General features: G+C 35.2%; 1 protein-coding gene and 1 long non-coding RNA gene across 2 annotated transcripts in view; one reads left to right on the plus strand and one right to left on the minus strand.

The window, feature by feature from the left end:
• LOC103662943 overlaps nucleotides 1-16,663 on the plus strand; it is a 68,899-nt gene that overhangs the window by 14,564 nt on the left and 37,672 nt on the right. The window lies entirely within an intron of this gene.
• Nucleotides 12,399-16,663, minus strand: part of LOC103662944 (calcium-activated chloride channel regulator 2) — a 43,067-nt gene continuing 38,802 nt past the window's right edge. Inside the window, exon 14 of the mRNA XM_008690637.1 lies at nucleotides 12,399-13,596. Coding sequence (XP_008688859.1) covers nucleotides 13,154-13,596 — 443 coding nt within the window. The 3' untranslated portion in view covers nucleotides 12,399-13,153. The remainder of the gene's footprint in view (nucleotides 13,597-16,663) is intronic.

Genomic DNA, 16,663 nt, shown 5'->3' on the forward strand with positions numbered 1-16,663 from the left:
GTGGGGAGCCCACATCCGGTTCCCTGGAGGGACTCACAGGTGACAAGCGGCTTGGCCATTGAAAGATGTTTACTTACTACAAATGTTTGCCAACCAGGACATTGACCCACCCAACACCACCCTCCAACCTTCACCTGCCCATGGAGGCCTGACTATTCTGCATATTTAGTGAGCATTTGTTACATGTAAACCATATACCTAGTTATCCTTCATGGTGACCTTCTTTTTTTTTTTTGTAACCCTCATTGATCTTGACATAGCCTCATCACCTCTTGGTACTCCCTTACAGAATCCACTTGCACCAAAAACATTAGAAAGCAACACAGATATTATTGGATATTTTATAATGGAGAGAAAAAATAAAATTTACATATCACTGTGCAAAGCAAACTCCCTTCAATTTCCTCATCAGACCTCTATTTCTCTATTCCATAGCTCCCACTGGTCAATATAAAAAATGAAAAACATTAAATTATTTTATTGAAACTAAATGTCTGTCGGAACATGAATTATGGACTGCCAGCTACCGCACAGACACTTTTAAGTTTGCTGAACCTCAGGTGGAAACTCAAATTGGTCCACCATTTTACTGTATTCATTACTCGAAATATCCCTTCATCCTGTGATTTCATTTGGTCTTCACATTGTAGAAAGCATCAATTTCACCTTGTCTACCCCCTTTCTTTGACATTGGCTCATAAAAATTAGATTAGTATTTATAGCTAATAAGTAGAACTTACTGCTTAAGGATATAATCTTTAATCCAAAGTAAAGCATTGAAATAGATTGGAAATACTCAATTATAAGGTGGTTTTCCAGATGATCTAAATATGCTTTTATACAAAAATAACTTACTCAATGTTTATTGAATAAACATATGCATTTATTATACATAAAAATTTATATCTAAAACATCTCACACCCCCAACTATATATGTCTTTCCTGGGTTCCCTAAAAAACAGAGCCTAAGGCAAGCTTATGTGCAAATAACTGGAGAATTTAATCCCAGAGCAGTGAGAGTGAGGGAAATTGGAAAATAGTCAGGGATGGCTGGGAAGCAATGAAAGGTGAAATGTTATTAAAGCTGACCACTGTACATGCCCCAACATTTGGGGTGTCTACTAATGGGCTATGGAAAGAACCATGAAAAACAGTCTGTGGGAGGGAGGAAGGGGAAGTGTTTGGCTTCTCATCTCCTATAGGTGATCAGCTCCCCTGAACTTCCTGACTGTGTTGTCCAGCCCCTTCAACAGCAGCTTGGAAAGAGAGATCCCATGCCTTGTGTTTAAGGAAATACATTCCAAGTGGTGCATGGCTGGCCTGTGGCAATGGAACCACTTGGGCCCTCAAGGAGGAGGTAGGGACTGAGGAGGAGTGAGTAACTGAGGGTCCAGTGCACAGATGGGGCCGAGAAAATCTAAGGGGCTTCCGTAAGATCAATCCAACACAATTTACCCCTTCAACTGCTCAGATCCACTCTTGTCCTTCCATAATATTTAGCTCCAATATTATAATGTAAAGTTTACGTTTTTTTGTGTGTGAGCACAAGCTATTTTGCTTTTTCTTTGAAAGAAGGTACAAGTCCAATCATTCATAGAATCTCCTTCAAAGTGGTGGCCAATTGCAATCTCCTAAAATACCTAAAGCAAGAGACTTACTGAAATAAATTAAAATCCGCTGCTAGAGCTGGTCTCAAGACCACGTTAATCCTAAAATAAAAGTCAGTTCTTTTGCCAGCAAAAATGGGTTTATTCAGGAGTAACAGAGATTTAGAATTTGGGGCATGCACAATATGGCAACTCCAAAAAAAAAAAAAAAAGGAAGGGAGCATTATTTGAGTAAATTGGGAAGAGTTATTTTGAAGGAAAGTCTGTCCATTGGAGAAATTAGCCGAGTTGCAGGGATAGCTGATTTCTTGTGGGAGATCCCATGTACATCTTTCCTGGTTGAGGCCTGTAATGGATGATTCTTTCCTTTTGATGATTCTCTGTTGGGGTCTGTAACTGACAATTCTTCCTGTAATTGATGTTGAATGGTATGGTTCCCCCTTGTAGCCTCCCCTACTGTCCTCCTGATTCCACTTTATTGATGTTGCCTTATATTAATTTTCACAGCCATTATAGATATTTATCTCCTTCCTTTATCATCAATTTCCCTCACTTTTAGCCAGCGTTTTGGGTGTCCTGTATTGTTTGTTTGCCTATTGGTGTAACCAGAGCCTTCCTTCCTGAAAGATATGAGCCCTTAGCTGCCCTGCCCTTATTGCATTGTGGCCTCTGCCGTTGTCTGTGACAAAGGTGTGACAGACCCAGTTTGGGTGCTTCCTCAGATTTGCCTGGCCTTCCCTGCTGACTAGGCCTTGGCTACTTGCTCCATGGAGAGTCCGTGCTGCTGCCACGACTGCCTCGTCTCCTCATCTTCGTCTCATCTTCTCTGCCTCCCCAAGGAGAGGGCCTAGTTTAGTATGGCCTCTACTGAGCTGGAGTGGCAGCTCCACTCTCCTCTGGGGTCCAGGTTCGGCCTAAACAGATCCACAGAGGCTTTGGCTCAGAAAGCGTTGTTGGATGGCACGTGGGATCTGGCTTTGTCAGAGGCAACCCAGATGGGCCAGACAACACAAACCCGAGGTCCAGGGAGGTGACGCCCTGAGTGACAAACTTTGGCCAAAGGTGCAAAGTATTTTCAGCATCCCAGAAGTCTCTTTTGTGTTCTCTTCTAGTCAGAAACCCCCAAATGGTCATCACTATTCTGACCTCCATTGCCACATTGATTAATTACACCTGTTTTCGAACATCATGTAAATAGAAATACACAGTACATCCTCTTGTATCTGGCTACTTTCATATAACATTTGCTGCATGAAATTCAGCCATGTTGCCTGTAGCAGCAATACGTTCTTTATCCATTGTATTCCATTTTAAGAATATAGCACAATTTGCTTATGGGCTGCTGTTGATGAACATTTGGACTATTTCCTGTTTGGGACTATTGTAAATAAAACTGTAAGCATTGATTTCCGTTGGGTATATACCAGGAGTGGAATTGCTGAGTCACAGGGTATACATATGTCTAGCCTTATTTAGTTAATCTGCCAGACACTTTTTGAAGTGGTTTCGCTGGTTTTTGCACATTTCTACCAGTATGCAGTACTGTCAGTCCTTATGATTGTAAGTGTGAATGTAATCATACTGTACTGTGGTTTTAATTTGCATTTTCCCTGATGACTAATGTTGTTAAGCACCTTTTCATATACTTTTGGTCATTTGGATTTCCTCTGTTGTAAAGTGCCTGTTCAAGTCTTTTTGCCCAGTTTTAATTAATTAATTAATTTCTAAAGATTATTTATTTGTTTATTTGTCAGAGAGAGAGAGCACACAAGCAGGGGGAGTGGCAGGCAGAGGGAGTCTAATCTTTTCTTTTATGGGTAGTGTTTTTTGCATCATATTTAGGACAGCTTTTTCAAGTTTGTGAAAATATACAGTATTCTGTTCTGTATCGTTCTGCCTTTCATATTTAGGTCTGCGATCTATCGCAAGTTGTTTTTTGTACATAGTGTAAGGTAAGATTCAAGATTTTTGTCTTGTTTTGTTTTGTTATCCATTATGGATGGCAAGTAGGCCCAGACCATTTATTGAAAAGACCATACTTTCCCCCACTGAATTGCAGTTGTGCTTTTTGTGAATGAGGTGGCTGCAAATGTACGGGTCTGTTTCTGGACTCTTTTTTTTTTTTTTTAAAGATTTTATTTATTTATTTGACAGAGATAGAGACAGCCAGCGAGAGAGGGAACACAAGCAGGGGGAGTGGGAGAGGAAGAAGCAGGCTCATAGGAGAGGAGCCTGATGTGGGGCTCGATCCCACAATGCCATGATCACGCCCTGAGCCGAAGGCAGACGCTTAACCGCTGTGCCATCCAGGCGCCCCTCTGGACTCTTTTCTGTTTCATTAGTCTGTGTGACTCTTCTTACCTCAGTAGCATAGAGTCTTGATTATTGCTGCTTTGTATGTCTTGACATCTGGTATCATTCCAGATTTGTTTTTCTTCAAGATTATTTGGGGATATTTTAAGTCCTTTGCATTTCAATATAATATTTAGGATCAGCTTTTCAATTCCACCGAAAAAAAATCTGGGTTTGATAGGATTGCATTGAATTTATATATCAGTTTTAGGAGAACTGACACCTTTATAATACTGAGTCTTTCAATCTATGGACATAACTTGTCTCATTTTAGGTTTTATTTAATTGATCTCAACCATGTCTTACCGTTTTCAGGGTAGAGGTCTTTCATTAGATGTACTTATCGGGGTTTTTTTTGGGGGGGGGGTGCTATTATAAATGATATTTTAATAAATTTTCATTTCCTAATTGTATATTGCTGGTATATAGAAATATAATAGGTTTTTATGTATTGACCTTATATTTAGTGAGTTTGCTAAATTCCTATTATTTTTAGTAGTTTCTAGATTCTTTCGGATTTTGTATGTATATAATTACACCATCTGTGAGTAATAACCTGTTTATTTCTTCCTTTCCAATCTTATGTCTTTTGTTTCTTTCACTTATTATACTTGCTAGGATTTCCTGTATAATGTTGAATACAGTAGAGAGAATGGATATCTTTTTTCTTGTTCCTAATCCTGAGTGGAAAAGCATTCTATATTTTACCATTAAGTATGCTATTATCTAGAGATATTTTGTAGATACTTTTATCAGATTAAGAAAGTCTCCTTCTATTCCTAGTTTGCTCTGAGTTTTCTTTTTTTAAGTTATGAATAAATATTGAATTTTATCAAATTTTTTTTTGATTTCATTTTTAAAGATTTTATTTATTTGTCAGAGAGAGAGAGCACAAGTAGGGAGAGTGGCAGAGGAAGAAGCAGGCTCCCCACTGAGCAAGGAGCCTGACGCAGGACTTAATCCCAGGACCCTGGGATCATGACCTGAGCCAAAGGCAGACACTTAACCAACTAAGCCACCTAGGCATCCCAGAGTTTTATCAAATGCTTTTTTTGCATCTATTGAGATGATCGTGTGATTTTTCTTCTTTGTTCTGGTAATGTGGTGACTTACACTGATTTTTCAATGTTAGATCAACATTACATTTCTAGCATAAATTCTATTTGATCATGATATAGTATCCTTTTCAATTTGCTAATATTTCGTTTAGGATTTTTGCATCTATGTTCATGAGAAAGATTGGTCTGTACTTTTCCTTACTTGTAATGTTCTTAGCAGGTATTTAGTATCAAGGCTATCTGCCTCAAAAAGTGAGTTGGAAAAGAATTTCCTCCTTTTTTTATTCTCTGGAACAGTGTGACTGAAACAGATACTACTTCTTTCTTAAAATGTCTTTTGACTATTGCTTTAGCTTCATTATGTAAGAATTTCGATATGTCACATTTTAGTTATCATTCAGTTCCAAGTATTTTCTAACTTTCAAGTTCTTTTTTTAACGTATGAGCCATATAGAAGTGTATTGTTTAATTTCCCAGACATTTAGGGATACTTTATGTTATTATAGATTTAGTTTCACTACAGTCAGAAAACATACTCTAAAATTTAAATACTTTGCAATTTGTTGAGACTTGTTTTTTGAATCAGATTGTGGTCTATTTTGATAAAATCCCCCATGTGCATTTGAGAAAAATGGGCATTCTGCAGTTGTTAGGAATAGTGTTCTATATATGTTAGGCCAAGTTGGTTAATCATATTATTCAGATCTTTTTTATTCTTATAAGTTTCTTATCTGTTTGTTCTTTCAGTTAGTGATAGAGTTGTGTTAAGATCTCCAGCTATGATTGTGAATTTGTCTATTTTTTTCTTCTCTCTCTCTCTCTCTTTTTTTTTTTTTTAGTTCTGTCAACTTTTGCTTTATGTATTTTAAAGCTGTTATTTGCTGAATACAAATTTAGGATTGTTATATCATTGTCATTATAAAATGTCTTTTCTGTAGTACCTATAATTTCTCTAATATTATTTCTTGCATCAAATCTACATTTTTATGACATTAGCTGTGGTATATTGGTATTTAAGTATTGAAAAAAATAAAGCAAAATAAATACACACAGCCAGCACAATTAAATATTTAGGATCAGCTTTTCAATTCCACCGAAAAAAAATCTGGGTTTGATAGGATTGCATTGAATTTATATATCAGTTTTAGGAGAACTGACACCTTTATAATACTGAGTCTTTCAATCTATGGACATAACTTGTCTCATTTTAGGTTTTATTTAATTGATCTCAACCATGTCTTACCGTTTTCAGGGTAGAGGTCTTTCATTAGATGTACTTATCGGGGTTTTTTTGGGGGGGGTGCTATTATAAATGATATTTTAATAAATTTTCATTTCCTAATTGTATATTGCTGGTATATAGAAATATAATAGGTTTTTATGTATTGACCTTATATTTAGTGAGTTTGCTAAATTCCTATTATTTTTAGTAGTTTCTAGATTCTTTCGGATTTTGTATGTATATAATTACACCATCTGTGAGTAATAACCTGTTTATTTCTTCTCCTGCCTCCACCTCCCAGTTCATTACTTCTTTTAGTAATGGCCATTAAGAAACAGGCATTCATACACTATTGATGTTAGAAAAATTGATACAAATGCTTTGAAGGGAAATGTTCACCAAAATTTATGTGTGTATATCTTTTAACATAGCAATTCCACTCCTAGGAATTTACCCTACAAATACACTCACAGAGGTGCATAAGATTATATGTACAAGGATAATATAATTTGTCCCTCAAAGTCTACTTTATAATAGCAAGAAACCAAATTATTCTAATGTCCTTTAATAAAGGAATAAAATGTATGTGAAATAAATAAGTTAATAAATAAACTTATTTATTTCACATCTATTTTGTTTATCACATCCTACTTAACCATCTGTATTTTTATAATAGCATGTATTACTTTTTTAATTGAAACAAATTTATACATAAAAATAAAAATTTTGGATTAAAGATTTTTTTTTTTAAAGATTTTATTTATTTATTCGACAGGATAGAGACAGCCAGCGAGAGAGGGAACACAAGCAGGGGGAGTGGGAGAGGAAGGAGCAGGCTCATAGTGGAGGAGCCTGATGTGGGGCTCGATCCAGTAATGCCAGGATCACGCCCTGAGCCGAAGGCAGACGCTTAACCGCTGTGCCACCCAGGCGCCCCTAAAGATCATTATTTTGAAATCCTAACTTGTTGACTAAGAGTCCTGTCTTCTCTACCCTAAATTTCTAATTTTTCTTTTTACTTTTCTATTCCACTCTCTTTTTTCCTTTTATCTTCTCTGTGTTCTTGTTTCTTTCCTATACTGGTGTGAAGTGAGATCATGTGAATTTTAGAAAAGTTCCTTTTGCACGTTTGTTAATTTATATTGCTTCGGCTCAACAGAGCCAGTGAGTTAGAAAGCAATTGCCCACTGTACTGGATAGCTTCCTCCTTCTTGTGCCCTTGAGGCAGTTGCTCTCAGCATTTTTGATAAGACTCTTAGCCTGTTGATAAACGGGAGTGGAGAATGCAGTGGGCCGCAGTCTAGGTCACTCTCCACCCAACCCAGGAACCATCTTGCTGATAAGAGTTAGATATTCTAAGTGCAAGAGGCATTTATGGAGGGAGGCATTCCTTTTGAGCTTTGGAGTCAGGCTCTAATTACCTCCATGATTTGAGTATATGTTTCTGTATCCTTGAGTGCTTCTCTGTCTATCATAATGTACTTCATAATCAGTATCCTTAACTTTCATGTTATTTTGTCTTTCTCTTTGTGTCTGATCTGTGCTTTTTCTACATCCTAAGATACACAATAGATCAGAATCTCATTTCATCAGAGCCCATTTCTCATCTAACCTTCCCTCTGCTTCTATTCCTCATTTCCCTATACTTTAAATTCATAAATCATCGCACAGATCTTAATATGTAATGCACCATCCCCCAACTTTATATTCATTCCCCTTTTTAATTTTTTCATCAATTAGATTTTCTACCAGCATTTTGAATCTGGATCCTCTAACATGGATGATTTTTGTTTTATTTAAAACATTTTTTCTCTTCATTCTTGTCTTCTCAACCTCACTTGAATCTGCCTCACAGTTTTGTGTCCCCTCACAGTTTGACTTCTTTAGCTCAAGATAATGCATTGAGGTTCATGTACATTGTTGCATGTGTCAGTTGTTTGTTTCTTCTTGTTGCTCAGTGGTATTCCCTTGTGAGGTAATACAAATAGCAACATTTGTTTTAGCCATTCTATTAATAGAAACTTGATTGTTTCCTTTTGGGGGTTATTATGAATAAAGTGGCTATAAAAATTCTTTTTTTTTTTAAGCCTTTATCTATTTATTTGAGAGAGAGAGAGTACAAGCAGGGGGAGCAGCAGAGGGACAGGGAGAAGCAGACTCCCTGATGAGCAGGGAGCCGGATGTACGGCTCCATCTGAGGACCCTGGGATCATGACCTGACCCAAAGGCAGATGCCTCACTGAGCCACCCAGGTGCCCCTAAAGTGGCTATAAAAATTCTTGAGGAAGTCTTTTGGTGGACATCTTTTCATCTCTTTGGAAGTAGAATTGCTGGGTCAAAGGTTAGATTTATGCATAACCTTTAAGAAACTGCCAAGCAGTATTCTCAAGTGGTTGTACACTCACCACTGTAGGAAAATTCCAATTGCTCCATATCCTTGTTGACATTTCTTATTGTCAACCTTTATTCTTTAGTCGTTCTGGTGGGAATGAAGAGGTATTTCATTATATTTATTATTTTCATTTGTTGATGACTGATGGTGTTGATAACCTTTATGTATGTGCTTATTGGCCATTTATATATTCTGTTTGTCAACTGTTTAAATCTTTCACCCATTTTTATTGGGTTCTTTACCTTTCTATTACTGATTTATAACAGTATTTTTAAATATATATTTTATTTATAATTTATAAAATATTATATATTTAATTTACAATTTTTACATATTCTAAATAAGACTTCTTTGTCAGATATATGTGTTGTGAATGTTTCTTTCACTCTAGTTTGCCTTTTCATTATTAACAGTGTCCTTTCATGAGCACAAATATTTAGTTTTGATGCAGTCCAGCTTATTTTTTCTTTTATGTTTAGTGTTTTCTCTGTTCTAAGAAATCTTTCTACACTAGAGTTGTGAAGACATTATATTTTTTCTAGAAGTTCATATCTTAATTCATTTTTATATCTATGATTCATCATGAATTCATATTTTTATAAGGTGGGAGTAAAATTATTTCCCCAAACATATGTTTAGTTATTCCAACATCATTTATTGAAAACAACTTTGCTTTATCCATTGAGTTGCCTTCCCCCATTTGCCATCCCTACACTCACAGCCATCCCCACATTTGTAGAAAATCTATTGACCATATGTGTGTAGGTCTATGTCAGGACTCTATATTCTGGGATATGTTTTATGGCCTAGCTCATGATCTCATTTGGTGAGTGTTACATGAGCACTTAGAAAGAATGTGTACTGTGCACTAGTTGGTTGCAGTGTTTTATAAATGTCAAGGTTAAATTAGTTGATGATGTTGTTCAAATTCTTGTTCCATTGTTGAATGATGTTCCATTCTTATTGAGTCTTTCTATCTAATTGCCACAATTTTTGACAATGGGAGATTTATATCTCCAAAGTTGATTGTTGGTTTGTCTATTTCTCTCTGTAGTTTTGCCAATTTTTATTTCTGGTATTTTGAAGCTCTATTAATAGGTACATGCACGTGTAGGATTGCTCTATCTTCTTAGTGAATTTATTTTTTATCATTATAAAATGGCACTCTTTTCTCTCTTTTCTCAAGGCCTGTTTTGTCTTATAGTAATATACTAACACTAGCTATCTTATGCTTAGCATTTGCACAATATACCATTTCCTTGTTTCATTTTTTGACTTCTATGTCATTGTATTTAAAATGCACCTATTATAAATTCCATATAGTTGAGTCTGCTTTTTTTTTTTGTCAAATCTGAAAATCTCTGCTTTTTAGTTGAAGTGTTTAGTCTGTATATATTTAATATAATTATTAATTTAGCTGGCTTTAAGTCTACCATCTTGCTGTTTGCTTTCTGTTATTTCCCTCTGTTCTTTGTTCCATTCTACTTTACGTGTTTTGTGTTAATTGGTTAGTTTTAGTGCTCCATTTTTATTGCATTTATTAGCTTTTTAGGTATATCTTTCTCTATTACTAATGGGTGGCAAGGGATTTATAAATGCATCCTTAATTTATTCCAGTCTACTTGAATATACAACTTTAAGTGTAATGTAAGTAACTTTTAACAGTATAAGTCCATCTGTCACCTGTCTGTTTTGCTTTTGCTGTCATATATCTTACTTAATTATGTTATTAATAAAATAATACATTGTTTTAATTTTTACTTTAAACAGTTAATTGCTTTTTAAAGGAATTAGAAGTAAAGAAAACCAACAATAGATTACATTTACCTATTTATAATTTCCAGACATCATTTCCCTTTAGATTAAAGAAATTACTTTGGTATTTCTTGCTGGTGAACATAATTTCAGCTTTTATTTATCTGCCTTCATTTTGAAAGGTATTTTTGCTCAATATAGAGTTCTGCATTGGCAGATTTTTCTTTTGGCACTCAAAGATGTCATTTTGTTGTCTTCTGTCCTCAGTTGTTTCTGACAAGTAATCAGTCATTATTCCTATGATATACTGAGGTGTTATTCTCTTTGCATAGATCCTATGTTAGGTTTACTGAGCATTTTAGACCCATGGGTTGATAGTTTAAGTCAAATTAGGAAAAATTTCAACTAATATTTCTTTAAATATTTTTGTGCTCCATTTTTCCTCCTTCTACTTCTGGGATTCATTTATATGTATGTTAAACTACTCGATAATGTTCCACAGGTCATTTTGACTTTTTCATTTTTTAAAAATGAAATGTTTTAATTTTCATGATTTCCATTTTCCTGTTTTCAAGTCATCTGATCCTTTCTTCTGTAGTACCAGTCTGTTGTTAATCCATTACAAAAATCTTCTTTCATACACTGTTTTTCTGTTTTAGTATTTTCATTTGCTTCTTTTTAAAGAATTTTGGCATCTTTCCTGAAATTTCTTCTCTATTCATTACCTATACTATCATTTCCTATAATTTCTTTATCATATTTATAATAGTTATTGTCAACTTATTGTCTGCTAATTCCAAATCTGGATCCATTTTGCATCTTCTGTTGACAGATTTTTATTCTTATTAATTATGGTACATATTTCTTGCTTGTTGGCATGTCTGTTGATTTTTTGTTAGATACTGCATGATGTGTTGCAGAGACTCTGTATATGTTTTCTTTTTATGGGTCATGTTCTAGCAGTAGTTTAATTATTGGTGCATCATCTTGATTCTGTGGAGACTTGGTTTTAGGCTTTGTCAGAGCAGATCTATTTCAGTTTTGCTCTTGTTCTAGGGCATAACTTCAGTCTGGGGACGTGATCCTTGAAAAGAGTTAAATATTTCTAGGCATAATCCCCACTATCTTCCCACACCTTCTTAAATAGACAGGAGTGAAGGAGTAGTATGAGAACCTGGCTCTACTATTATATACCTCAGCTGTTAACCAGCCCAGTGCTTTGGATTACTCCCTTAACTATTTAATTTCCCTATCTATAAAATGAGGAAAACATTCAAAGGCTCAAAACCCACCACACCCCATCTCAGCACTATATAGTATCAAATCATTGAAGCTACAGAGAGGCAAATCCCAGGATAGCAGGCATAATGGCAATAGAGGGAGGAGGGACTGACTGCCTAGGAACTTGAAGTCTGCATCAGCAAAAATTTAGGCACTGTGAGACTTAGAATATAACAGGTCAGACCTGGGATGTAGTCTAAGCTGCAAGGAGACAGCCTGGGTACTGAGATTTGCTGGTCATTTTACCTCAGCACTGGCCTGAGTCTCTGACTCAGGCTTCTTTCTCTTTCCTCTTGTCCCAATTTCCCACAATTCCCTCCCTGCTTCTCCAGAATTTAATCAAATTTTCATTCTTAATTGATCCTGGTTTTAAAATAGATCTATTTCACATTATTATTTACATTTATCCAATAAAGTTTAAAGCTCTTTAATATACAAGGCAAATTATTCTATTGCTCAATATCTTTAAAAAATAAGGATAATAAAATTAGATGAAAGATAATTTTTATTTCCTTGTGACCTGTGCTTCACTCTCTACTCACCTCCCACTCCCATAGGTAAATAACCTTTGATGCAGAAAGGATTCCAGAATCTTCTTTAAATAAAAGATAGAATCAGTTAATCATTTCCAAAGGTCAGTTTTTCCCTCCCCCAGGGTCCCCCATGGCCTCTTCTTTGGTTGAAATCAAATAAAACTATACAGCCTGTGTATGTATTAAAATAACCTCAAAATTATGTCTTTATTCTTTACTTAAAGCCTTTTGAGAGTTATAACCATTTTTATTGAATAACACCAAGGCAATAACTTGGAAAGCTGCTTTGATGAGAATACAGTCTCATATGCAATAAATTCAATAGACCTCTGTTACAACACTAATGTCAGGGGACAAGGATAATACCCACATTTTAATGTTAACTCTTACAGTGAACAAAGATCTCTTTGAGCACAAGCAGTGGGATTTGATCTGTAGTATAGTTAACCAAATGGCAAGAGGTGAAGAACTTTACAATAGGGTCCTCATATATAAAATGCAGCTTGATCTTTAGTCATAAAAAAGCAACCTATTCTGAAAAGGTAAAGGAAAATACAAATTAATCAAAGTAACTAAGCAATTGCTTCATAGAGACAGTTATACCAACCTCCTTTCCTCTACCTGGGGCTTTTTTTCCTCTACAATAAAACAAGCTTTTCTTGACTCTGGTTCAATCTTGCCCTTGCCTTTGCTTTTAAAGACATTACCTTGGAGGATAATTTTTATTATTCCGTCCATACCCAAAGCTTAAGCATTCCCTAACTTCCTTCCAAAAATGAGTGTTATCAAAGATTCTTTTGTCTGTTTACCATGTAAAAATCTGATCCGTATTATACAAAAACTCAAAGCATTTTTAATAGTTCTGATGTTAATTTGACTTTATTGGTATGTTTTTGTAAAGTGTAAAGGCCATGGATGTTATATCTAAGAAGAAGGTACCCTGTACATTTGCTCATATTAATTTTGTTCCATTCTTTTTCTTATCTGCTCTCTTTTTCCTATTTAAAATACAGTGTGTTACAACTATAGTGAGGCAAATGATTCCTATCAAACCCACTGCTGTCAAAACTCCTTTCAATATAAGATTGTCTCTGGCAAGTATAGGAGCAGAATTTGGGGGAATAAACAGAGATGCCTGGGCAATGTTAGATACAGCAGACTTTAAGGAGTTCTTATCTATTGCTCGTATTGCTACATAAATTCTGTGGCTTTCTTGTGTCTCTCCATCAGGTTGGTGGTCAGGTCCATTTGTGAAAAGCTTTGGTGAGAATGTAAATACCTCCTTGGTGCCAGCTTGCTGAGGATTTAGCTTTGATGTATTCACTAAAATGGCATTGTTAAAGTCATCTTGAATATTCCGTAAACTTTGACTGATTCTTATTTCATAGCTGTTAGCTGAAATTAAAAAATATAAATGGAAAGGTTAAGTCACTTGGGTAAGTTTTCTAGTTTATTAGAAATGACTAAAGAGAATAGCAACAAAATTCAAAATACCTAGAAATAAACATAACAAAACATTGTATATGAACAAAACTTTAAAACACTATATAAGAACTCATATTGAAACCTGGACAAGAGGAAAAACTTATTATTTTTTTTTAATAGGAAGATTCAGCATAATAAAGATGTTATTTTTCCGTGTTATTTTGTAAATTTGTAAAAAATAATGATTCTATTAAAAGTGCCTCTAGGGAGCATCTGGGTGGCTCAGTTAAGCATCTGCCTTTGGCTGGGGTCATGATCTGGAGTCCTGGTATCTAGCCACACATCAGGCTCCCTGCACAGCGGGGAGTCTTCCTCTCCCTCTGCCCCTCCCCCTGCTTGTGCACTCCCTCTCTTTCTCTCTAGCTTGGTCTCTCTCAAATAAATAAAATATTAAAAATAAAATAAAATAAAAGTGCCTCTAGTTTCAAGCTTATTGTAAAACTTAAGTGGAAAATAAATAATCAAGCTTGGCTATATAAAGACTAAAAATAGCAATGTGGAAGGACTAAACCTATAAGATAGAAAAACACTGTAATGCTTCTATAACTAAAACATTGTAGTACTGGTGCATGAATAAACTAATATCTAAAAATAGGCCACAATACATCCAGGAATTTGGTATATGATAGAAGTAGAATTCAAATTAATGGGGGAAAATACAAATTTCTTGATAAATGATGTTGTGACAATTGGGTAAAATGATGTAAAAAAATAAAACTGGATCCATATCACAAACATTTTTTTCAGGATAAACTCCACAATGATCAAAAATTTTAATGTAAAAAAATAAAATATTAAGTATTTAGTAGGAAACAATAGATAAATTTCAGTATAGCCTGGAAGTAAGAAAGGCCCTTCTAATTAAGACTCAAATTCAGAAGCCATAAACAAAAAAATTGATAAGTATAAATACATAAAATGAAAAACTTCTACATGGAAAATATCCTCTTAAGCAAGATGTAAGCATAAATGTTAAGTGACAAAAACATGTGTTACTTAAATCAAAGGTAAAAGTTTAGTTCTGAGTTCTGGTAATGGCTACGTGGCTTAGACTAACTCTCCAGAATATAACAGGTATGAACTCTGAAGAAAGCAAAAGACAAAACAACAAAACAACACAATGCTCTTGGAGCACTGCATTCAGATAAAAATAGACAGAAACCAGAGGTGTTACAATCCTTAAAAGAAGGAAATCAGAGTAGGAATGATTTATGTTTGTACAGCTTTTCCTCTTAAGAAACTTCCCTCTCCTGTACAGATACAATAGCTGGAATGGAAAGCTAGCTACATTCGGGATCTTAGAAATCAGAAGACTGAGAATGGGATTGCCCAAGTAGCTAAAAGTTGAGGGAGCCAGAGAGGGACCAGCCCCAAAGCTATGCATTAACTTTTTTCAAACCATTGGAAGACTTCTAATTATTCATGTATGGGTGAAACATTAAGGGCTTAAGGGACAAACAACAGCTAGAAGGCTGAAAAACTGAGCAGAATTTTATGCTAATGCTCACCAAGAGTATAGAGTTTGGAGTGTGAGTCTTGTCAAGTTAGAGGAGCATGGTAAATATCTGAAGATATCCATTAAAACTCTGAAAGAGCCATGCATTAGGAATACAGACTGGGTTTCAGAATTAAGGGATATACCCTGGATTAAGAGAAAACTGAAATAGATAAACCCTAGCCAAAAGTAAAACCAAGCCTCCTCAAATTCAAGGTGAACCAAGCTATGAATTAAAAAAATTTCAAAACTCTTGGAGTGCCTCGCTGGCTCAGTCGGTTGAGCATCTGCCTTTGGCTCAGATCGTGATCTCAGGATCCTGGGATCAAGTCCCATGTCGGGCTGTCTGCTCAGCAGGGAGCCTGCTTCTTCCTCTGCCCCTCTCCCACTCTCATGTGCTCTCTCTCTCTCTTTCTCTCTCTCTCTGAAAGGAAGAGAAAGAGGGAAGGAAGGAAGGAAGGAAGGAAAGAAAGAAAGAAAGAAAGAAAGAAAGAAAGAAAGAAAGAAAGAAAGAAAGAAAGGATTTCAAAACTCTTCAGAAGAATATAACAGATTCCAGAGTCTATAATTTACTACCACATGCCCAATATACAATAAAAAATCCCTAGACATGCAAAGAAGTAGAAAATATAATATATAGTCAAGAAAAATATCAGGAAATAAAATGAGTCACAAATGACTGAGATTTGAAATTAATAGACAAGAACTTTAAAATAACCATGATGAGGGCACCTGGGTGGCTCAGTCGGTTAAGCATCTGCCTTCAGCTCCTGGGATCCTGGGATCAAGCCCTACATCAGGCAGGGAGCCTGCTTCTCCCTCTCCCTTGCCTATCACTCCACCTGTTTGTGCTCTCTCTCTCTCTTTCTCTGTCAAGTAAATAAAATCTTTAAAAAGAAAAATAACCATGATGAATATGATAAAAGTTAACAGGACAAGTTGGATATAGTGAATGAAAAGATGGGAAATTTGAGGAGAGATGGAAACTTAAAAAAATAAGAAAATGGAAATTCTAGAATTGGAAAAAAACACAATGAAAAAATTCATTTGCGAAGATTAATATCAGATTGGACACAACAGAAGAAAAAAATCAGTAAGCTTGAAGACAAGTCCATAAAAATCAAACTGTAGCACTCAGGACAAAAGAGAAAAACAGAATTTCAATGATCTTTTTGATCCACTGACATATCCATTTAATGTATGTGGGTATAATATAACATAATAATAATATAATATAATACAATATTATATCATATCATATCATATCATATCAATATTATCCAGGAAGAAAAGAAGAAAAAGAATAGAATAGAAATTTTTTGAAGATATATTAGCTGGAAATATTCCAAATCTGGTCAAAAAGAATACTCTACAGATCCAGGAAAGTCAGGCGTCCCCAAACAGAATATATATCAGGAAAACCACACTGAAGCACATCATGGTCCATCTGTTGAACACCAAAGATAAAAACAATTTAAAGCA

Source organism: Ursus maritimus, unplaced genomic scaffold (genome assembly GCF_017311325.1).
Source record: "Ursus maritimus isolate PB19 unplaced genomic scaffold, ASM1731132v1 scaffold_12, whole genome shotgun sequence".
Taxonomy (NCBI): Eukaryota; Metazoa; Chordata; class Mammalia; order Carnivora; family Ursidae; genus Ursus; species Ursus maritimus.